Below are 25,294 nucleotides of genomic sequence, written 5' to 3'. Positions count from 1 at the left end.
ACCATTGATGATTATTAAGTGATATAGATATTGTTAATTTGTTTGGACATTTTATCACACTTATTGTAAGTTTGAAAATGAATAAAGAATTTTTTTTTTTTTTTTTTTTTAAAAACCCAACTTATACTGTTTCTGGTTTTATCTTCACAGAAAGAACTTTCTGAGGAAGGGGTCAGTATTATCTACTGATTATATGTTAAACACAATTTATTGCAAATAATAAACATTTCCAGAGAAATAAGCATTTGATTTCCAGAAATACTGATTAAAACAATCTACTAACTCTACATAAGGGAATAAATTATCACGAAATAGCTCTATGATATTTCTGAAATAGAGTCCCTCCAAATGTTCTGACTATATTTCTGGTACATCTCTTTTATCCAGTGTCCTCAAGCTTCTATGTGTAACTGTGATAAAGGGGAAAGAGGACCTCCTGGACCCGCCGTAAGTATTGTGTTCTCTGATTTACATTGGTATACTGTCTTCAGCCAATCTGTGTATGGTAAGACTGGCTTCACTATACATTATAGGGAATGAAAATGGCAAGTTAGCTCCTCTATTGGTTTTTATTCTTTCCTCCTCCGTGATAGGCTTCAATTGCCTGTAGGAAATTTGGAAAATCTATGAGGAAAGCTCTATATTCAAAACTTGCATTCTTGGCAAGATAGCATTTTTCCTTCAATGCAGCAAACGAAAGGTAAAACCTTAGATATCGTAGAGATTGATTCACTGAAGCATGGTAACACATGTTAAATTGCTACCAGCTCTATAATTTTCATTGCAGCCAGTTCACTAAAAAACAGGAGGAGGGTCATTTTCGATATGACGTCCAAATACGAGTTTGGATGTTTTGCAGAAGATGCACAAAAATCCAGTATCAAACATGCCCATTTTCAAAACTGCAAAACGTCTATCTTGTTGATTTAAAAATGGCCATTTTTCAGATATGCATCTATCTTTTTTGAACCATTTAAAAACAATAAAAAATCACATTCAAAATAAAAATGCACAGAACAAGCCATTGGGATGTAGGAGAGACCAGCATTTTTAGTAGACAGGTCACACAGACATCCCAGCAGAGCAGTGGCGCACCTCAGGGGGCACTGCAGTGAACTACACATAAAAGGTCTCAGGTACACATCGCACCATAACCCACTTATATTGTATGGTGAGCCCTCCAAAATAGAGAATGGTACGGTGACAAAATTAATCAATGTTCCCGTCCCTGTGGATGACTGCGGTAAACAATCCCGTGTCATTCTTTAGTGTCTTTCTCAATCTCAATCCTTCTACACCAGCATTCTTCAATGCAAGGCTTGAAGGTCAGTGGTTGTGCCCATTCTTCCCTCTCTCCTTAAAGAATGACATGGGGATGGTTTCCTGCGGTTATCTGTGAGGATGGGAACAGTGATGAATTTTGTCACCATGTCATTGTCTACTCCTAAACCCAGCAAATACCTACTGGACCCAACTTTACACCACCCCAATAGCCCTTATGCCTGCAGGTATAGTAGGGTTTTGGTGGGCTCACACTTCCCCCACAAGTGTACTAGTTATAGTGGAATATGGCCTGGGTCCCCTTCTCTGGATTCCACTTCACTGACCACCAGGCTACTCCAGAGACCTGCTTGCTGCTCTACTAAGACTGGTCATAACATCTGCAGCTGGTTTACAGGCAGGTTTGTACTGTTTCATTTACACCTTTTGGGGATGGGAGGAGTTCAGTGACTACTGGTGGAGTATGGGAGCCATGCCTACATCCCTCCAGTGGTCATATGGTCAGTTTGGCCACCTTTATGGCACTTATTCATTTTTTAAAAATAGGTCTAGCCCTAAATGTCCAAATTGTACCTTGAAAGTATTCTAAAATGTTTAATTATGGCAGAAAAAGATGAACAGCATAGATATCTATCTAGAAAATAGGTTTTGAAAATTAGAAGGATTTGACTAGAAAAACATCCATCTTCTCCCTTATGCCACTTTTTGGACGTCTTAATTTTTTGAAAACGAGCCCCATGGTAACCCATATTTACAACAACACAGATTACCGAGCTTCAGTGAATCAACTTCATGAGCAAGTTATTAAAGATATGTATTTGAGAACTGCAGAATTATAATTGAATAGACTCAGTTAAGAGATTACACAGCTTGGATTAACCTGCTGGATCAGTGGAAGAACTGTGTGCTGACATTTAGGAGAGATTTCTGTTCGATTCTTGATTCCAGTTTCTAATCCTTGGGCTAGCCAAAGCTGAGGATGCAGCAGCACCTGTGGCCTTTAGAGGGAGAGATTCTCAGTCATTATACAATGGTAAAACCTAATCTATTCTCAGCATTTATAGACAGCCTTATCCCCAGCCATGTATGTCCAAAGTGATTTATAAAAGATAAAACAAATGAACAAATATGAACCGTAAAGTTTAACAATTATCAGAATTGATCAGGGAACACATTCTGAGTTCCTGAGGGAGTTGCATATAGAAAATTATAGCAGACCATATGACTAGTTCTGTCTGCCCATCTGCTATCTCTTCCTCTCCCTTAGAGACTTGCCCCCTGCCTTCTTGAATTCAGATACAGTCTTTGTCTCTACCACCTTTTTTTGGAGGCCATGCCATATATCCACTATCGTTTCCATTAAGAAGTCTTTCCCTAAATTACTCTTGGGTCTATCTCTGTACTCATGAGCCTAATATATATACATGCACATATACATTTTTAAACTGGTCTGCAAACATATTTTTGTTCACACATTTTCATGCTTTGCATGTCTTGCTCATTTTTTATGAATTTAAAATACATACACTAGGGGGTAAATTCAAGAATGGTCACCAAAAGTTAGGCGCCAAACATTTGAGTGCTAAGCATCGATTCTATGATGGCACATCTAACTTTAGACATGAGCACTTACACCACCAGCTTTAGCAGTTAGGTACATAACTGTATGTCTTCTATAACATGTGCACACAAATCCAGGGCACACCCCGATCCGCCCATGCCCCTTCAAGCCCCCATTGTAGTTGTGTTCTATGGATTTTGCGTGCACATGTGTAACAGGCTACATAGGATTTCCAGGAGACTTATCCACACTTATACAGTCAGGACACACTTTGTAACTGAACAAGAGTTTTTATTATTCAGGTTTGCCTCACACACAGTTAACACAGTAATTCAATGGCTTACCTCAGTCATGTAAAGACACTCTTTTCCTTTAACAGTCTCTCCCTCCTTAAATGGAATCACTCTGTTTCCCCCGGTTCTCTCTCTGGCCACAGCTAGGGACAGCTGGAAGTCTCTCTCAATATTTCCCGGAGCTCACCTCAGCCCTTAGTTAGGGAAAACATCTCTTACTGAGCTCTCTGAGTTCAGGGAAGTCTCTTCCTTCAGGGGACCTCTCTGACTCACAGCAGTCTGGGGCATTTAAACTCCTCCCTCTCTGAGACCCGCCCCTGTGACTCTGTAGGATTTCAACACTCCCTCCTCATAAAAACTGTTTTATAGGGGAATGGATGAACTGTAAGTACCTAGTAATTTAGGAAATGAACTGTGTCAATTTTTGATAATTAATTTGCATACAATATAATTTTAAAGGGGAAAAAGGGGCGCCCTGGTGACGATGGTATTCCTGGTCAGAAAGGACATAAGGTAATACCTGTTTATGCACTTCAGTTATACTTTCTATTACAAATCTTTTCTCATTGCTATCATTTCAAACTGATACCTAAGATCTTCATTTGGGGGCCCTTTTACTAAGGTACGCTAATGAATTAGTGTGCATTAAGTGCCATGCAGCCCATAGATGCACAATGGTCTGTATGGCATTTAGGGGCAAATTCTATAAATGGCGTCCCGATTGTAGGTGGCGGTAGGAGACCTACCACTGTCTAATCAGCCAATCGGGACGCACGTTTTTTTAAAACAACACCCCGAGGCAGGCTGCCTACATTGTAGGCACATAGGGCCGCTTAAGCTCGCCCACGGTTAGGCATGGTTTCACCCGGAAGTGGCCTTAGGTGGCCCTAGGCATCTCCCTAGGGCCGCGATAGGTGCCTGAAATGTAGACCTACATTTCAAATAGATGTGGCCACTGAACTGATCGCATTAAGGGAATCTCCCTGCCATGATCAGTTTAGCAGCCGCAGCAGGGAACCCATCCCACCGCGAAGTCGGCCGGCAAGAGGCATGCCCAGTCCCTCCTGCCAGAATACCACCCCCCTCCAAAAATCAATGGCAGGATGGTTGTCCAGTTCCTCCTGCCAGAACCCCCCTCCCCCTCACCAAAGTTCAACAGCAGGAAGGATGCCCACTCCCTCCTGCCAGAACCCCCCAGATAAAATGCCCCATCCCGAAACCCCCCAAGCCCACCAGGATCCCCTCTTCGTACCTTTTTCTTGCGCCCTTAATACATACCTAATCTGTTAGCATCCTTTAGTACAGCTTTTTATAAAGACAACTGTGGTTCATATAAAAACGAATAGTAAACTTTATATGGTAGATGCATTTTCATAATCACTGGATTTGTTTCTTGTAGGGTGAGAATGGACTCAATGGAATTCCTGGACGAGATGGATCAGAGGTAAAAAGGAAATCATACCTTTCTCAATTCATTCTTTTCCTAGTTTTCTCCTTGAGGCCAATGTACCAAAGTACTCTAAACACTTTTGTAAGCATTAATAAACTCTAAAAACACTATTAACATTTTAAAAGCACTATTAACATTCAGAAGCTAATTTATATGTTGACCTGAAAAAAGGCTCTACCTTCGAAAGCTTGTCCAATAAAATGGTGTCACCATATTTTTCTTTATTTTGTTATACTTTGTTTTATTTTAATGTATTACCTTTAAAGTGGACTGACAAGGCAATACTTTATACTTAATTGGCAGCCCTTACACATGTAGATTTGTAAAACGGGGCAGCTATACATGGAACCGACAACACCTAGAGGTAGAAGCTGTAAAATTGCCACTACCATGTGGAAGCAGCCTGGATCATGCCACTCATTTTACCCATGTGTGTGTTTCTAAAATGGATGTTCCTGCTACACATTGGCAGGAAATACATTTGTACTTCTGTAGCTATTATGGAACAGGCTCTGCACGGACAGAACCAGTTCTAAATACTGCTGGAATCTGGATGTCTCAATTCCGATCTCCATAATCTGTGTAAAATTGGGCTCTATGTTTGATGTTATGATGCAGAAGGGTTTTTCTATTTTTTTTTTTTTATACAAGAAGTTCATTCTGTTTTGAGAAATGCTAATATTATTTCAGAGTACAATTGCTCTCTCCCTTATCAGCATCAAATAGGGTGTCAGGTCAAAAGCGCGCCGGGACAAAGGCGCGCACAGACAATTGAGCGCAGCGCGGAGGCACACGCCACAGAAAATTACTGTTTTTACGGCTCTGACAGTGGGGGCGTGGGGGGGAACCCCCCCACTTTACTTAATAGAGATCGCACCGCATTGTGGAGGCGTTATGGGGTGTGGGGGGTTGTAACCCCCCACATTTTACTGAAAACTTCACTTTTTCCCTGTTTTTAGGGAAAAAAGTTAAGTTTACAGTAAAATGTGGAGGGTTACAACCCCCCCAAGCCCCCCACAACGCCGGCGTGATCTCTATTAAGTAAACTGGGGGGGCTCCCCAACAAAAACCCCCGTCAGAGCCCCTAAAAACTATAATTTTCTTTGGTGCGCGCCTCCGTCTTGCGCTCAGTTGTCGGCGCGCGCCTTTGTCTTTCACGGGGTTGTCTATGAACCATCAAATAGAGCCCTCCCCTTTTACTAAGCCACGGTAGAGGTTTCCACAGTTACCCGGAGAGCTAAATGCTCCAACGCTGCTCCAGCACTCATAGGATTCTATGGGCATCGGAGCATTTAGCATTCCAGGCCGCTGTAGAAACCTCTAACGCAGCTTAGTAAAAGGGGAAGATCTGCAATGTTATTTTCTTAAAACTGGAGAGCAGAATTTACTGGTGGACTCTCATTAATACATATCACCATCAGTGTACTTTATTTATTTATACTGTTCTCCCAGGGGAGCTTAGAACGATTTACATGAATTTATTGAGGTACTCAAACTGTCTGTCTCGGCAGGCTCACAAGCTATGTAATCTCTATGCAGTGTTGGATTTGTGGTCTTCTAATGAGCTGTTTGAATATATATATATGGTATTTTATAAATAAAGCTCACATCAATTTAGAGTTAGAACATAAGAATTTGCCACTGCTGGGTTAGGCCAGTGGTCCATCATGCCCAACAGTCCACTCCCGCGGTGGCCCCAGGTCAAAGACCAGCCCTACCTGCTTACGTACTGGTTCAACAGGAACCCGTCCAACTTCTCTTAAATCCCTGGAGGGTGTTTTCCCCTATAACAGCCTCCAGAAGAGCGTTCCAGTTTTCCACCACTCTCTGGGTGAAGAAGAACTTCCTCACTTTTGTACGGAATCTATCCCCTTTCAACTTTAGAGATTGCCCTCTCATTCTCTCTACCATGGAGAAGGTGAACAACCTGTCTTTATCTACTAAGTCTATTCCCTTCAGTATCTTAAATATTTCTCTCATGTCCCCTCTCAGTCTCCTCTTTTCAAGGGAGAAGAGGCCCAGTTTCTCTAATCTCTCACTGTATGGCAACTCCTCCAGCCCCTTTACCATTTTAGTCGCTCTTTTCTGGACCCTTTATACTATAAAGCGACAATTTTATTAACTCTTTTGTAGGTATAAGTTTATCCAGCAGTTACACACATATAAAGGGAATTCTATACATGACGCTCAAAAATGGGTGCTGAAAAAAATAAATGCCTAAGCGCTACTCAATAAAGGGAGCACACCCATATGATTGCTGTACTCAGTGGCATAGTAAGGAGGGTGGGGGCGGTCCATCCTGGGTTCCATCTTGCTAAGGGCACAGCACCCCTCCTTTTCTACACCACTCCCTTCCCCCCCACAGTTCTCTTCTTGCCGCACACACACACCCCTTGCCTTCCCCACAAGCACCCCCTTGCCTTGCCTTTTGTACTTCCCCGGCATGAGGTTGCAGCGCTCTCTCTGATGTCTCTTCCGGGACCCATGCCTAGGAATTGACATCAAAGGGTGAGCTGACATGGGCATGCTGCTTACACCGGAGAAGTTAAAAAGGTATGGGGAATAGGGTGGGGGAGGGGCACTTGCACCCTGGGTGCCACTCACCCTTACTTTGCCACTAGCCATACTGCATGGGAGTCAGGCAGGCTCAAGCTTTGCAGCTGCAGAGACAAGGCCTGATCCTGGCAGGATCTACTTTGTTGCTTGAACCTTTCTGTGGTTGCCCCTCTGCATATACAGTGCTCCCCCGAAATTCGCGGGGGTTCTGTTCCAGGAACCCCCGCAAATTTTGAAAAACTGCACATGCGGTTTTTCGCCTATCAAAAGGCAGAGGAGGCAGGAGAGGGCAGCTGAAGAAAATCACTCACGGTCTGCTCCGACCACCTCTTCCTGTAGTAAAGTCAGGCTACACCAATCAGGAGCTGCTTTGACACACAGCTCCTGATTGGTGTAGCCCGACTTTACCACAGGAAGAGGCGGTTGGAGCAGACCGCGAATGAGCAAGTCCGTGATTCGTGAACCGTGAATTAGCGGGGGAACACTATAGATGTTTCATGTGTACTTGTATATTTTTTTACATTTATCTTAGACTGCAAATGAGCTGGGACACGAAATGCTGACACTTTTATACCTGTATGGCTTTAATTTAGCTTCACTTTGAAACTCTTGAAAAATTGCCTAAGTTGCCTAAGTGCCTCTATATCTTTAAAAGATTTTATAAAAAATGGCCAAAGCAACAAATATTCAACTTCTCTACTTAATTCAATGTTCCATTATTATTTTAAAAAATATCCTGACTTTTTTTTTTACCATTCTAATGTTCCTCTTCTTTTCTTTTCTTTTTTAGGGGAAACCTGGGTACAAAGGCGAGCAGGTATTTCCTTCCAGCATAATCTTCCTTTCTAGTAACTACAGGAGCTTCCAGAGTAAAGCATGTTACTGTTATAAGCAATTAAAGAGAAGTGTTTTGTGCCTATAATTGAAAGATTAAAGCACGTTACTGTGGAAGTTCTTTCAATTATAGGCACAAAACACTTCCTTTTAATTGGTTATAAATAACAATTCAAAAAAGAGATATCTATGATTTAATCCCAGTGTATCAAAAACAATGTTTTTTTATTTAGTTATTTATGCCCCCTTTTACAAAGCTGCACATTCGAGTGCTGTACGGCAAATGCTCCAATACCAATTCAATTCCTATGGGCATTGGAGCATTTACCACGCTGGTCCACGCTGCCGACTTTTGTATAAGAGGGGATTAGTTAGTTAATTAGTTCATTAGCCCGTCCTCCCCAAAACACTCAAGGCAGGTTACAAAATTTACATATATAATAATAGGATACACATTATAAACACATAATATCCTCATTAATTTTTTGCACTAATTTACATGACTTCATTCTCCATCAGTACAGCATATCAATATACATACAACAGAAAGCCAGAATTCCAATACGGTAGTTAACAAAAATGTCACTCTGTAACATTCATAGAATATATACATTTTTTTTAATGCCTTCTGGAACAACCATAACTCATCTAAAGCTCTGGTTCCATAATTTTGGCACAAAATGAGACTATGCTCACTTATGAGCAGATTCCACATGTAATGATCTTCCAGAAAATATACATAACACCTCTCAGTCCCCCTCCCCACCCCCCACTCTCCCACCTTTTACAAAACTATAGCGTGGTTTTTAGCGCTGGCCATCGGAGCTGTTATCACCGCAGCTGGTGCTAAAACCCCCCTCTACACTTATGTAAAAGGGGAGGTTAAAGAGTAGTGGTGACAATAATATATAACAGTTAATCTCCATTATGGCCAATGTTTTGCTCTACATCATGGCTGCATCAGGGAATATTTAAGGACCATATTATTATTCTCTGCTGGCAGAATCATTTACATTAGATTACATCACAAATAAATTTTATGAATTATTATTTATAAAGAATTAAAGGGAGGTTTTCTTGTGCCCAGGATTAAGAAATTAAAGCACATTATTTTATGAAAGTGCTTCTTAATATTTCTGAGATGTTTTCCTCGCACATACTCACTTTATACTGTAGCTCTATATGGTAAAGCATTTGAAGTAGCGTATAATGCCTAAAATACTGTCCCCTACTTGTATTGCTCATACCTGAAACAAGCAGCACTTCTTGAAAACAGCATTTCAAGATGAGGCTCCCATTTAACATGAACTTCCAATGAAATGAAAAATATGCTCTAATTTCTATGATTTATTTCTCAAGGGAGAAAGAGGCGAGTGCGGTATACCAGGCATAAAAGGTGACAGGGTATGTAGCAACTGTTTTAACAGTACAGTTTCATTGTATTTTGCAGAAATGAAATTACCGCATATATTCGAATATAAAACAGATATTTCAGCCAATAAATTTGCCCAAAAATGGGAGTCTCAGTTTATATTAGATTCCTCTGGTCTGTGCCCCCCCCCCCCCCCCCCCGGAACACTTGCAGGCCTCCCGCGAGACTGCTGCGAGAACTTGTGACAAGCATTTTTGATCGTGGCTTTCACAGGGCAGGAGCGTAGGAAGATCGCTTCTGCCCCACTTCACTGCTAAACCACCAGGGCTTTAAAGGTAAGGTCTAGACAGGGAGGCGAGAGGGAGACAGAGTGGTTTAGAGTCAGCTGGGAATGAATGTGGGAAGGATCGCTCACCGCTGGATCACCACGGCTTCAGGCAGGTCTGCAGTGGGCATTGGGGGCTGGGTAGGAAGGAAAGGAGGGCTGGATGTAAGGCAGAGCAGTTGAATATAACCTTTCCCCCCCCCCCCCAAGTTTATATTCGAGGCAACCTTTTTCCGCCTTTTCTGGGAGAAAAACGTTTACCTTGGTTTATATTCGAGTAGGTTTATATTCGAGTATGTTTGGTACAAGATAAAGAAGTATGCAGCTGTTAATGCTTTTACATTTCATGTGAAGATGAAATCTATAGTAGTTTTTTTTGAGTAAATGACATTACTGCTAACAAACTGCTCTGAAAATAATGAACTGAAAACACATTTTTATAATTTTTATCAATCTACTTTTCATCTTTGACTTAACTTCTGATATGAAGCTCAGACAAGCATGTAAGCAAGTCAAACGTAGCAAGAAAGGTCCATTGGCTTGCTTGCTACTCTTTTTCCTTTGCATATTTCTGAATATATTATTGGAAAATACTTTCCTTTCAGGGTCCAGAGGGTCCAGTTGGCCCAAGAGGAATGAGAGGCCTACAGGTAACAAACATTATTTATTTTTCCTAGTATATACAAGTACGATTTTCTCATCAATTAAATGTAATTAATATTCCAGTTTTGTCAGACACTAGAGAGGCTTAACAGATGGGGGATATAAAGAAGCAGAGGTGTTCGAATGTATCTGAGGGAGAGAAAGAGAGGTGAGATATATGCCTGAGAGGGAAAAAGAAAGCAGGAGAGGTGAGTACTATTCCTTCTGAGTTAGGATCTTCCATCTACAGTCCTGCCAGACGGGGGTGCTGTTTCACTATCACATTTTCAATAATGAGGGACAGGCAAGTTCTGCAGTACTCCAAGGAGCCTGTCTGTCCCTAGCAATTGAAAACACAATATTGAAGCACCACACCCTACTGGTAGCAATGCAGTTGAAGGTCACCTACTCAACATAGCGGGAACAGTGGAAGTGAGAGTATATTCCTAAGTCAGAGAAAGCAGGAGAGGTACGGGTTATCTAGGGCATGGCATGGTGAGGAGATGTGCACAAGGCAGAGGAGGCATCAAGAACAGACAGAACTGGAGGTCTTGCTGTGAGTTAGGGAGAGAGACTGGGGCAAGTTGGGAAAGAGAGTGTAGCAGAGAACAGAAAGTGTGCTAGAGGGAAGGGAGGGAGAGAACAAGGGAACAAAGAGGAGGGTAGAGGCAGGGGGAGAAAGAACTAGGGGCAAGGGAAACTGAGAGCTATTTATCAGTAGGGTTACCAGATGTCTGGAAAAACCCGGACATGTCTTCTTTTTAGAAGACTATCGGGTTTCCCGGATGAACTTTCCAAAACCCTTCTGCTATAGAAGGGGCCTTAGGCGCTTGGGTCAATCAGGCCCTAGGATCCTGTGGGTTGGGCAGGGGAGGGGTGGGCCTGCCTCATTTGGACAGAGGCAGGCCTGCCAAGATCATCAGGGGAGGCCTACCAGCAGGAAAGGATTGGGCACCCTCCTGCCGCGATCGTTGGGGGGTTGGGGGGAGACTGTCAGCCATAGCCGCGGCCGCTATACTAATCGCGGCAGGGAGATCCCTTGCCGCAATTAAGTATAGCGGCTGCATCTACTTACCATGTAGGCCAGCATTTTGCTAGCCTACGTTGTAAGCGTCTCCCGCTCTGCTAGGGAGACATGTAGGGCCGCCTAGGTTCACCTAAGGCTACCACCTAGCTTTAGGCGAGCTTAGGCAGGCTTGCAGGCCTCCCTAGGCTCCCAGAGGTACCTTCATTATAGGCTGCCTGCCTGGGGAGCATTTTTTTTAGAAAACGTGCCTCCCGATTGGCTGATTAGACAGCTGTAGGATGCCTACAGCTGCCTACAATCGGGACGCATTTGCAGAATCAGGACCTTAATGTGGAAAAAATGTTCATCGGCCACTTTGCCATTTTTTGGATATTTTCCTGTTTTAAAAATGAGCCCCATAGTGTTATTCCTTAAATCAGTCTTCAGGAGACAATTCACACCCCTCATTGTCGACTTACCACTGATTCTCTATTTCATTCTCTCAGGGACAAGTCAAATACTCCCCGATTCTGTATTGGTCACCACAATTTGGGCATGGATCCTAGATCTGTGTGCAAACTAATTAATTATTGAGCCATTAACAATTAAAAGTTGGTGTTAATTGATACTCATTTGGGTTTATGAACTTTATTTCTATTGAAGCATGCCTAGATTTTATAGGATACAATTCAAGAAGGGGTGTGACTATGGAAGGGGCATGGGCAGCTCAGGGACACTCCCAGAAATTAGGTGTGATATTATAGAATAGGATCATTTTAGTTGGGCACCAGCATTTACACCATGTTTCAGCAGACATAAGTAAGGAACAAAAGTTAAGCGCAAGATCCATGCTAAACTCCATGCAGAGGGCCCTTTGCAGAAAGCTAGTTTTGTGTGGCTCTTCCAGGTACTTAACTTTAGACGCTATTTATAGAATTCCCCCCTACTATACATTGCACAAAGAGAATATTTTTTTCTGCATGACCATATCAGAACACATCGGTTCTCACTATTTTCTAACCCAATAAGTAACTGTGCTTTGCTCTGTTTTTCACTCAGGGTATACAAGGCCCACCAGGAGATCAAGGGTCTGAAGGTATACAAGGAGGAAAGGCAAGTGTCCTAGGGTTTCTTCAGTTTAAATATTTGCGCCTTCTGAGTCAGGTCTGACTCAGCTACATTGATTTTCTGTTTCTATTTTTGGATTTCAGACTGAATATGCTGAACTTTTCAGATTTGTTTGTAGTCACTTCTCTCTTTCTACATTATTGTGATTTTATGGGGTGGTTTATTTTGCAGGACTCAGGGGAAGATTCTCAAAATTAAAATGTGCCTTTAACGTGCTCGCTAAACCGGTTCCAGCCGGTTTAGCATGCATGTATTTTAGCGGCAGATTATCAAAACGGTTTACCATGGTCATTCTGAGTTTCCTAGCAGTCTCCAATACTACCATGCAAATGTAGTACAATGAGGTCATTAATATTAAAATGAGCACGCCAAGCGATTCTCTATCATCATCGAGTGATTCCCTAACATCATTGTGCAATATTTGCAGCCAAAATTTGCCAAAAGGTCTGAGCTGTTGTAGCCTTACTTTCTGATCAGTGCCTGACAACTCCCTCTGAGCCCCCGATGACCCCCCCACACACACACACACACCTTATTCACGAAGTCTGGCCAGAAGGACACCTACCTGCTCCAGCTGGCAAGCCCACCTCTACAAAATGGCAGGCCTACCCCTTCCTAGTGCATCCTGGGATGTGCTGGGGAGGGGCCTAAGGTTCTGATTGGCCCAGGAGATTAAGGCCTCTCCTAGTAAGGGCCTTAATTGCCTGGGCCAATCAGAGCTTTAGGGAGTGGGCATCTCTCCTGCTGCAGCATGGGGGGGTGGGGGGTAGTAGTGTCGGAGGATTATGTGACATGCTGGGAGAGAGTGGAAATCTCTCCCATTGCAGGGTGGGGAGATAGTAGTGTAGGGGGATTGTGCAATGTGGCGGGAGAGAGTGGGAACATTCGTGAACCTCATTTACATACAGGGTCTTTTGAGAATGACTCACCTTGTTGAAATCATTACAATAGTGACCTTGGTAGCAGTCCATTGGATTTTAGCATGAAGTTTTGAGAATCTTCCTCTCAGAGACTAATGGAGGCTCTGAACTATTTCCTTCTACCAGCATCAGCTATGGTTTCACAAGAGAATGCTAAAATTTGTAAACATCATGTCAGCAAATTCATAAATATATGTCTTGTGCTCGAAGATGAAATATAAGAAAGAGAAAACCTTATTTGGGCTATTCTTGTAGGATATAATACTGATTTAATGTCAAAAGAGTCGGAGGACCAAATAATCCATATTATTCTTTAAACTTAACATTTGTTTCCTCTTTATTTTCTTTCTCAAACTTAGAGATTGTAAACATTGATTTATACTTCTATGAAATCTGCTTTAATAAAACCCTTAGCGCACACGCGCACTTCAAACTCCGTGCGTCCGTGACTCCATGCTGCGCTTGCGCAGTGCCTGCCTCAGCTGATTTCCTGCCCCAATCTCCAACGCCGGATAACTTTTTGCCTTTTGACTATGCTGCTGCTGCCGGGACGCCTCTTCTTCTTACCCCCGGACCAGCAACAGCAGCCACGGTTTCACCAAGCAGCCGTGGGCATTTGCTAGGCCGGCCAGCCTAGCAAAAGCCCCAAGGCTGCCCGGGCTAGCAGATGCTGGAAAGGGGGCGCAGGGAAGGGAGAAGGGGTACTACTGGATAGGGGGAGGTAAAAGGAAGGGAGAAGAGCTACTAATGGACAGGAGGAGCAGGGAAGGGGTGCTGCTGGATAGGGGGAGGTAAAAAGAAGAGAGAAGGGCTACTGCTGGACAGGGGGAGCATGGAAGGGGTGCTGCTGGACAGGGGAGCAGGGAAGGGGTGCTTCTGGACAGGGGGTAGGTAAACGGAAGAGAGAAGGGCTACTGCTGGACAGCGAGAGCAGGGAAGGGGTGCTGCTGGACAGGGGGGCGAGACAGACAGAAAGACAGACAGACAGCGGGCAGGGAGAGAGACAGAAAGAAAGAAAGACAGACAGGGGGCCATGGAGAGAGACTGAAAGAAAGACAGGCAGGCAGGGGGCAGGGAGAAAGAAAGACAGACAGACAGACAGAGAGGGGGAGAGAGACAGAAAGAAAGAAAGACAGACAGGGGGCCAGGGAGAGAGACAGAAAGAAAGAAAGACAGACACACAGGGGGCCAGGGAGAGAGACAGAAAGAAAGAAATACCTAAGTCTACACATCTATTCTAGCACCCATTAATGTAACGGGCTAAAAAACTAGTGATTAAATAAAAGTTTTAGCAAAACTTTACTCTAATGCATAGTGGCAGATTTAACCCTCTGGTTGTCTCTAGAGTGCGCTGCCCCTCTTCAGCTAGGGGGAAAATTCCCTTCATCAAATGGAGGAGTGTATAGGAGACTGCTGGTCCGGTCCCCCTTAAAGAAACTTCTTCTTAAAGCTACCTTAAGATGCCAATTTCTCCAGTGTAAAGTAAAAGGTGTAGGATTCAACAAGCTCAAAAACAAAAGAGTGAGGTTCTGGAAAGAGAGCAATATCCCTTTAGGTTATGCCTTCACCATCTATGTGTAAAACAATACAAGACTGCAAGGTAAGAACATAAGAGTTGCTGTATTAAAACAGACAGAAAGTCCATCAAGCCCAATATCCTGTTTCCAACAGTGGCCAGTCCAGGTCTTGAATACCTGGCAAGATCCCAAAGTGTAGAACCTATTAAATGTTGCTTATTGTAGGAATAAGCAGTGGGTTCCCCATCTTAATAATGGTTTATGGATCTTTTTTTTTTGGAAATTATTAAAATCCTTTTTAAACCCTGCAAAGATAACTGATTTCACCACATTCTACAGCAACAAATTCCAGAGTGAAATCGCACGCTCTAAATATGAGAACTGGGCCTCAGTGTTTATCTAGTGGCTGGTAAAGCGCCCAGTGGGACTGCCATGTGATTTGATTTTTTTTCCTCATGATTTTGGTTTTGCATTTCTGCCTGGAGGAAAACAGCCTTCATTAGAGATGCTAACTAGGATGGGGATTGGAGGAGCAATGGACAGAAGCAAACTACTGTAAATAATTTACATCAAACCTTTCAGATAAAGACCAATTGCTATACACTATCTCCAACAGAAAAGACTGAGGCCCATATATTCACAGCTGTGCATGTAATGATTTTTGTGGGTTTCTAAGGATGCCTAAGGGTCCCCTCCTGCAAAAACCCCTTTTCAGTTAAATTTGGGTTTTAGTTTGGCTGTTTTAATTTGATTTTTTTACACTAAAATGCTGCCGCAGCAATCATCTTGGATTTTCAGATTTTATTTCAAGGTCTTCCATCTGCCTCATACTTCATCATTTCAGTTCAAAATTGGTAATAGTGAACTCTGCAGACCCTTTTACCCCCATATCATGCCAAATTTCCACTGGACAGTAGGCTGAGGAGCATCTGAATGCCACTTGTTATGGAACACATGAGAGGGGTGGGTGCCTTGGGCTTAGGTCTCCCCTAAGGTCTCTAGGGCTGGAGAAACACCAGGAGTCACAGCTGCGGGGGAAAAATCCCTCTCAGAACCCTGGGCCTGCAGCTTGGCAAAGCGCAGGTGCGTAGACACCATGGATCCCTAGAGGAGGCAGGTAGAACCCCCCACCCTCCCAAGGGGGTTTCAGAGCTGACTTGTCAGGGTTTAACTCCTGATTTTGTGAGTCTCATATGGAATGTTAATCTAAGCTGCCAAGATTTCCCTGCGCTGTCTGAAGACACCTCAGAGACCATGCAAGGGGTGTTTCCCTCACTGAGTGTGCTCCTCACAGAACAGGGTACTGTTCAAGACACAGAGGACTACTCTGAAAGAGATTGAATGATGATGGGGAGTCTGGGACTCACGCCTTTACTGACACAGAGTGATGTTTCCATGTTGGGATACTCTGGGTCCCAGCTAGGGGCTAGTAGTCAGGAAGCGGTGGTAGCACTGGATCACGGAGAAGACAATACAGAATAACTATAACAAAATACATATTTTTTAAATAATAAAATAACTTCAAACCTAAGGTAAAACATTAGAGGAAGATTATAGTCAATGTCTGCATTTAGACCATTGAGTATTAAGGTAGTAAAATCAAAAATCAATCTTTGTTCTTCTTTAAGTAACATTCTTTCAATATCATTGATGATGTGGCTTACTTGGTTCAACCAATGGTGCATCCATATATATATATATATATATACATTCATTCAATACTTTGATGAATATTTCATTACCAAGCTTTTTTAATTTTTCAGGGTGAAAGAGGCCTTCCTGGATCTCCAGGAATGCCTGGAGAGACAGGAATAGGATTGCCTGGATCAAAGGTAAAATGAGTTATATATTATTACAGTGCATATTCTACTGCAAGAAAGAAGCTGTTGACAGAATTAAGATAATAACCTTAATTTCCAAAATGACAACTCCCCTCCCCCCACTTTTTATGAAGGTGCATTAGGGGTTTTTTTAAATCACAGGCCACGACAGTAAAAGTGTCAAGAAAAGTGTGAAATAACTTGTAAGTTTCATGGCTCCAAATCATTCTCTTCTTGGTTGGGCTGAGAACTTTCCAGCAGCCCCTCATATATGTTTAAAATCAGATAAAAATGACATGTCTGTGAATTATGCAAAAAGGAAAAAAAAAAAACCCAAGACAGAAACTTGCCTCACGAAAAAGTGAAAATGTATAACAAAAGAGGCAAGCGAGATGTCTAAACCACCAGAACAGTTACATTTATTGTAATCAAGTCCACAAATTAGAGTATGTCCAGTGAAATCCAGATATGTGAACTCGCCGGGACGGGATAGGAAAATGAGTTTCCACAGGGACAGGGAAAATTTTGTCCCTATATCATTCTTTAAAGATGCGTTCAATACTTAATTGAAATGTTAATTTGCTCTTTCGTTAATTGCTCTTTTGTCTACTTTTATTTTATCTAGTTATTTGTCCTTTTATTCCTGTTGTGTTTTACCTTTAATTGTTGATTCTTTCCTATCTAAGATTGTATTTCTATCCCACCTGTCCTATTGTATTCTGTCTTATCTTAATTAGTTTGTTTTGTGACTTATCCCCTTGTTAATTATATGGTCTATTTTATGTATATTTTAGACAATTTATTTTATCAATTTGTACATCGCTTAGAATTTGAATAAGCGATTAATCAAATAATAAATAAACTTGAAACTTGAAACTAATGGTTACTTGATGGGGAGACCAATTTCGGGAGAAGTCCCGACTAGGATCAAGTGACCATATCTGGATTTCACTGGACATACATACATGTAACTGTTCTGGTAGTTCAGACATCTCTCTTGCCTCTTTTGTTGTACAATGTCTATGAATTACACAGCAATGCTGTTTGTTGTTAGCTTTTAAGTACTGACTTAAAATATTTCAGGTAAACTTTATTTAAAACTAGCTGATGCCCCGGCGTTGCACGGGTATTTAATTATAGCAATAACACTGTAAATGGATTCAAATAAAGATACTTTATAGTGGTGAATGAAATTATTTTTTTACAGCTTAATAAAAAGTACAATATTCAAATTATAATGTGAAATATTTGACAAAATGAATACAATACAACTAACGCAAAACGTGATTATAAACAACAATTTTAGTTTCACCTCCTGGAGCAAGAACATATAAATTATTGGGTGAACCCACCCTTGAGCAAGCAACATAGAGTTGTGGGCCGCGAGACCCCCAGAACATATCACCCCAGGTAGTGAGGGATCTGCATACCAAGTTTCATTCAAATCGGTCAAGCCGTTTTTGAATTACAGTGAGAATGGCAACTTTTTACATTTTTTCCATTGACATGAATGGGTGAAATCTGATTATCTGTTTGTAGCTCCGCCCACGTGTGCAGGTGGGCCACGAGACCCCCAGAATATATCACCCCAGGTAGTGAGGGATCTGCATACCAAGTTTCGTTCAAATCGGTCAAGCCGTTTTTGAATTACTGTGAGAATGGCAGCTTTTTACATATTTTCCATTGACATGAATGGGTGAACTCAGATTTTCTGTTTGTAGCTCCGCCCACGTGTGCAGGTGGGCTGCGAGACCCCCAGAACATACCACCCCAGGTAGTGAGGGATCTGCATACCAAGTTTCGTTCAAATCGGTCAAGCAGTTTTTGAATTACTGTGAGAATGGCAGCTTTTTACATTTTTTCCATTGACATGAATGGGTGAAATCTGATTTTCTGTTTGTAGCTCCGCCCACATGTGCAGGTGGGCCCCGAGACCCCCAGAACATATCACCCCAGGTAGTGAGGGATCTGCATACCAAGTTTCGTTCAAATCGGTCAAGCCGTTTTTAAATTACATTGAGAATGGCAGCTTTTTACATTTTTTCCATTTACATGAATGGGTGAAATCTGATTTTCTGTTTGTAGCTCTGCCCACGTGTGCAGGTGGGCTGCGAGACCCCCAGAACATATCACACCAGGTAGTGAGGGATCTGCATACCAAGTTTCGTTCAAATCGGTCAAGCCGTTTTTGAATTACTGTGAGAATGGCAGCTTTTTACATTTTTTCCATTGACATGAATGGGTGAAATCTGATTTTCTGTTTGTAGCTCCGCCCACGTGTGCAGGTGGGCCGCAAGACCCCCAGAACATATCACCCCAGGTAGTGAGGGATCTGCATACCAAGTTTCGTTCAAATCGGTCAAGCCGTTTTTGAATTACTGTGAGAATGGCAGCTTTTTACATTTTTTCCATTGACATGAATGGGTGAAATCTGATTTTCTGTTTGTAGCTCCGCCCACCTGTGCAGGTGGGCCGCGAGACCCCCAGAATAGAGAATGACACGGGGAAAAAATCTGTCCCCGTCACCGGCCCACCATCCTCTGCACCGCCCCGTCACCGCCGATCCCTTCACCGCCACGTCACCGTCACCGCCATCCCTTTTACCGCCCCGTCACCGCCACTGCCATCCCATTCACCGCCCCGTCACCGTCCCCGCTGCATCCATATAAGCCTTTTTCCTTTCACTCCCTCCTTCCAATTTGAGCCGGGAACACTAGCGATCGCACGGTCCCCGCGGCCACTACCTGCCTGCCCGGTCGATCCTGGTGTTTGGCCGGCTCTCTCCCTTCTCCTCACCTTGGTTTGTGGGTTTTCTTTTTCGGCAACCTGCGCGCTTTCCCAGGGAGCCGCACATGCGCGGCTGCTCAGTGTTCGATCTTCTGCTCTGCTGCAACTTCCTGTTTCCGGTTGCGTCAGAGCAGAAGATCGAGGCTGAGCAGCGGCGGGTGTGCGCGGCTCTCTGGTAGCGTGCGGGTCGCCGAGGAGGAGGATCTGCGGACTGGGGTGAGGAGAGGGGAGAGAGCTGGCTGGACACTGGAATCGATTGGGCGGGCGGGTGTGAGCTGCGGGGACCGCGCGATCCTTCATGCCTCACTGCGGGGGACAAGACCATTCACCGCCTCGCGGGCGGTGAATGGCCTTGTCCCCGTCGCCGCAGCGACTGCTAGTTTTCTTCCCCGTTTTCGGCGGGTGACCCGCGGCTAAAATGCGGTGGCCGCGGGTAAACCGCCACCATGTCATTCTCTACCCCAGAACATATCACCCCAGGTAGTGAGGGATCTGCATACCAAGTTTCGTTCAAATCGGTCAAGCCGGTTTTGAATTACTGTGAGAATGGCAGCGTTTTACATTTTTTCCATTGACATGAATGGGTGAAATCTGATTTTCTGTTTGTAGCTCCGCCCACGTGTGCAGGTGGGCCGCAAGACCCCCAGAACATATCACCCCAGGTAGTGAGGGATCTGCATACCAAGTTTCGTTCAAATCGGTCAAGCCGTTTTTGAATTACAGTGAGAATGGCAACTTTTTACATTTTTTCCATTGACATGAATGGGTGAAATCTGATTATCTGTTTGTAGCTCCGCCCACGTGTGCAGGTGGGCCGCGAGACCCCCAGAATATATCACCCCAGGTAGTGAGGGATCTGCATACCAAGTTTCGTTCAAATCGGTCAAGCCGTTTTTGAATTACTGTGAGAATGGCAGCTTTTTACATTTTTTCCATTGACATGAATGGGTGAAAGCTGATTTTCTGTTTGTAGCTCCGCCCACGTGTGCAGGTGGGCCGCAAGACCCCCAGAACATATCACCCCAGGTAGTGAGGGATCTGCATACCAAGTTTCGTTCAAATCGGTCAAGCCGTTTTTGAATTACAGTGAGAATGGCAACTTTTTACATTTTTTTCCATTGACATGAATGGGTGAAATCTGATTATCTGTTTGTAGCTCCGCCCACGTGTGCAGGTGGGCCGCGAGACCCCCAGAATATATCACCCCAGGTAGTGAGGGATCTGCATACCAAGTTTCGTTCAAATCGGTCAAGCCGTTTTTGAATTACTGTGAGAATGGCAGCTTTTCACATTTTTTCCATTGACGTGAATGGGTGAAATCTGATTTTCTGTTTGTAGCTCCGCCCACGTGTGCAGGTGGGCCGCAAGACCCCCAGAACATATCACCCCAGGTAGTGAGGGATCTGCATACCAAGTTTCGTTCAAATCGGTCAAGCCGTTTTTGAATTACAGTGAGAATGGCAACTTTTTACATTTTTTCCATTGACATGAATGGGTGAAATCTGATTATCTGTTTGTAGCTCCGCCCACGTGTGCAGGTGGGCCGCAAGACCCCCAGAATATAGCACCCCAGGTAGTGAGGGATCTGCATACCAAGTTTCGTTCAAATCGGTCAAGCCGTTTTTGAATTACTGTGAGAATGGCAGCTTTTTACATTTTTTTCCATTGACATGAATGGGTGAAATCTGATTTTCTGTTTGTAGCTCCGCCCACATGTGCAGGTGGGCCTCGAGACCCCCAGAACATATCACCCCAGGTAGTGAGGGATCTGCATACCAAGTTTCGTTCAAATCGGTCAAGCCGTTTTTGAATTACAGTGAGAATGGCAACTTTTTACATTTTTTCCATTGACATGAATGGGTGAAATCTGATTATCTGTTTGTAGCTCCGCCCACGTGTGCAGGTGGGCCGCGAGACCCCCAGAATATATCACCCCAGGTAGTGAGGGATCTGCATACCAAGTTTCGTTCAAATCGGTCAAGCCGTTTTTGAATTACTGTGAGAATGGCAGCTTTTTACATTTTTTTCCATTGACATGAATGGGTGAAATCTGATTTTCTGTTTGTAGCTCCGCCCACGTGTGCAGGTGGGCCGCGAGACCCCCAGAACATATCACCCCAGGTAGTGAGGGATCTGCATACCAAGTTTCGTTCAAATCGGTCAAGCCGTTTTTGAATTACAGTGAGAATGGCAACTTTTTACATTTTTTCCATTGACATGAATGGGTGAAATCTGATTATCTGTTTGTAGCTCCGCCCATGTGTGCAGGTGGGCTGCGAGACCCCCAGAATATATCACCCCAGGTAGTGAGGGATCTGCATACCAAGTTTCGTTCAAATCGGTCAAGCCGTTTTTGAATTACTGTGAGAATGGCAGCTTTTTACATTTTTTCCATTGACATGAATGGGTGAAATCTGATTTTCTGTTTGTAGCTCCGCCCACGTGTGCAGGTGGGCCGCAAGACCCCCAGAACATATCACCCCAGGTAGTGAGGGATCTGCATACCAAGTTTCGTTCAAATCGGTCAAGCCGTTTTTGAATTACTGTGAGAATGGCAGCTTTTTACATTTTTTTCCATTGACATGAATGGGTGAAATCTGATTTTCTGTTTGTAGCTCCGCCCACGTGTGCAGGTGGGCCGCGAGACCCCCAGAATATATCACCCCAGGTAGTGAGGGATCTGCATACCAAGTTTCGTTCAAATCGGTCAAGCAGTTTTTGAATTACTGTGAGAATGGCAGCTTTTTACATTTTTTCCATTGACATGAATGGGTGAAATCTGATTTTCTGTTTGTAGCTCCACCCACGTGTGCAGGTGGGCCGCAAGACCCCCAGAACATATCACCCCAGGTAGTGAGGGATCTGCATACCAAGTTTCGTTCAAATCGGTCAAGCCGTTTTTGAATTACAGTGAGAATGGCAACTTTTTACATTTTTTCCATTGACATGAATGGGTGAAATCTGATTATCTGTTTGTAGCTCCGCCCACGTGTGCAGGTGGGCCGCGAGTCCCCCAGAATATATCACCCCAGGTAGTGAGGGATCTGCATACCAAGTTTCGTTCAAATCGGTCAAGCCGTTTTTGAATTACTGTGAGAATGGCAGCTTTTTACATTTTTTTCCATTGACATGAATGGGTGAAATCTGATTTTCTGTTTGTAGCTCCGCCCACGTGTGCAGGTGGGCCGCAAGACCCCCAGAACATATCACCCCAGGTAGTGAGGGATCTGCATACCAAGTTTCGTTCAAATCGGTCAAGCCGTTTTTGAATTACAGTGAGAATGGCAACTTTTTACATTTTTTCCATTGACATGAATGGGTGAAATCTGATTATCTGTTTGTAGCTCCGCCCACGTGTGCAGGTGGGCCGCGAGACCCCCAGAATATATCACCCCAGGTAGTGAGGGATCTGCATACCAAGTTTCGTTCAAATCGGTCAAGCCGTTTTTGAATTACTGTGAGAATGGCAGCTTTTTACATTTTTTCCATTGACATGAATGGGTGAAATCTGATTTTCTGTTTGTAGCTCCGCCCACGTGTGCAGGTGGGCCGCAAGACCGCCAGAACATATCACCCCAGGTAGTGAGGGATCTGCATACCAAGTTTCGTTCAAATCGGTCAAGCCGTTTTTGAATTACAGTGAGAATGGCAACTTTTTACATTTTTTCCATTGACATGAATGGGTGAAATCTGATTATCTGTTTGTAGCTCCGCCCACGTGTGCAGGTGGGCTGCGAGACCCCCAGAATATATCACCCCAGGTAGTGAGGGATCTGCATACCAAGTTTCGTTCAAATCGGTCAAGCCGTTTTTGAATTACTGTGAGAATGGCAGCTTTTTACATTTTTTCCATTGACATGAATGGGTGAAATCAGATTTTCTGTTTGTAGCTCCGCCCACGTGTGCAGGTGAGCCGCGAGACTCCCAGAATATATCACCCCAGGTAGTGAAGGATCTGCATACCAAGTTTCGTTCAAATCGGTCAAGCAGTTTTTGAATTACTGTGGAATGGCAGCTTTTTACATTTTTTCCATTGACATGAATGGGTGAAATCTGATTATCTGTTTGTAGCTCCGCCCACGTGTGCAGGTGGGCCGCGAGACCCCCAGAACATATCACCCCAGGTAGTGAGGGATCTGCATACCAAGTTTCGTTCAAATCGGTCAAGCCGTTTTTGAATTACTGTGAGAATGGCAGCTTTTTACATTTTTTCCATTGACATGAATGGGTGAAATCTGATTTTCTGTTTGTAGCTCCGCCCACGTGTGCAGGTGGGCCGCAAGACCCCCAGAACATATCACCCCAGGTAGTGAGGGATCTGCATACCAAGTTTCGTTCAAATCGGTCAAGCCGTTTTTGAATTACAGTGAGAATGGCAACTTTTTACATTTTTTCCATTGACATGAATGGGTGAAATCTGATTATCTGTTTGTAGCTCCGCCCACGTGTGCAGGTGGGCCGCGAGACCCCCAGAATATATCACCCCAGGTAGTGAGGGATCTGCATACCAAGTTTCGTTCAAATCGGTCAAGCCGTTTTTGAATTACTGTGAGAATGGCAGCTTTTTACATTTTTTCCATTGACATGAATGGGTGAAATCTGATTTTCTGTTTGTAGCTCCGCCCACGTGTGCAGGTGGGCCGCAAGACCCCCAGAACATATCACCCCAGGTAGTGAGGGATCTGCATACCAAGTTTCGTTCAAATCGGTCAAGCCGTTTTTGAATTACAGTGAGAATGGCAACTTTTTACATTTTTTCCATTGACATGAATGGGTGAAATCTGATTATCTGTTTGTAGCTCTGCCCACGTGTGCAGGTGGGCCGCGAGACCCCCAGAACATATCACCCCAGGTAGTGAGGGATCTGCATACCAAGTTTCGTTCAAATCGGTCAAGCCGTTTTTGAATTACTGTGAGAATGGCAGCTTTTTACATTTTTTCCATTGACATGAATGGGTGAAATCAGATTTTCTGTTTGTAGCTCCGCCCACGTGTGCAGGTGGGCCGCAAGACCCCCAGAACATATCACCCCAGGTAGTGAGGGATCTGCATACCAAGTTTCGTTCAAATCGGTCAAGCCGTTTTTGAATTACAGTGAGAATGGCAACTTTTTACATTTTTTCCATTGACATGAATGGGTGAAATCAGATTTTCTGTTTGTAGCTCCGCCCACGTGTGCAGGTGAGCCGCGAGACTCCCAGAATATATCACCCCAGGTAGTGAAGGATCTGCATACCAAGTTTCGTTCAAATCGGTCAAGCAGTTTTTGAATTACTGTGGAATGGCAGCTTTTTACATTTTTTCCATTGACATGAATGGGTGAAATCTGATTATCTGTTTGTAGCTCCGCCCACGTGTGCAGGTGGGCCGCGAGACCCCCAGAACATATCACCCCAGGTAGTGAGGGATCTGCATACCAAGTTTCGTTCAAATCGGTCAAGCCGTTTTTGAATTACTGTGAGAATGGCAGCTTTTTACATTTTTTCCATTGACATGAATGGGTGAAATCTGATTTTCTGTTTGTAGCTCCGCCCACGTGTGCAGGTGGGCCGCAAGACCCCCAGAACATATCACCCCAGGTAGTGAGGGATCTGCATACCAAGTTTCGTTCAAATCGGTCAAGCCGTTTTTGAATTACAGTGAGAATGGCAACTTTTTACATTTTTTCCATTGACATGAATGGGTGAAATCTGATTATCTGTTTGTAGCTCCGCCCACGTGTGCAGGTGGGCCGCGAGACCCCCAGAATATATCACCCCAGGTAGTGAGGGATCTGCATACCAAGTTTCGTTCAAATCGGTC

At 43.7% G+C, this 25,294-nt stretch overlaps 1 protein-coding gene across 1 annotated transcript in view; it reads left to right on the top strand.

The window, feature by feature from the left end:
• Positions 1–25,294, top strand: part of LOC117360475 (collagen alpha-1(XXVIII) chain-like) — a 123,855-nt gene that overhangs the window by 12,785 nt on the left and 85,776 nt on the right. The window contains exons 4-12 of the mRNA XM_033944262.1: positions 151–171; positions 388–447; positions 3,595–3,648; positions 4,535–4,579; positions 7,932–7,958; positions 9,335–9,379; positions 10,278–10,322; positions 12,380–12,433; positions 16,649–16,717. Coding sequence (XP_033800153.1) covers positions 151–171; positions 388–447; positions 3,595–3,648; positions 4,535–4,579; positions 7,932–7,958; positions 9,335–9,379; positions 10,278–10,322; positions 12,380–12,433; positions 16,649–16,717 — 420 coding nt within the window. The remainder of the gene's footprint in view (positions 1–150; positions 172–387; positions 448–3,594; positions 3,649–4,534; positions 4,580–7,931; positions 7,959–9,334; positions 9,380–10,277; positions 10,323–12,379; positions 12,434–16,648; positions 16,718–25,294) is intronic.

The sequence above is a fragment of the Geotrypetes seraphini genome, chromosome 5, assembly GCF_902459505.1.
Source record: "Geotrypetes seraphini chromosome 5, aGeoSer1.1, whole genome shotgun sequence".
Lineage (NCBI taxonomy): Eukaryota > Metazoa > Chordata > Amphibia > Gymnophiona > Dermophiidae > Geotrypetes > Geotrypetes seraphini.
This window is presented reverse-complemented; position numbering and strand designations above follow the sequence as displayed.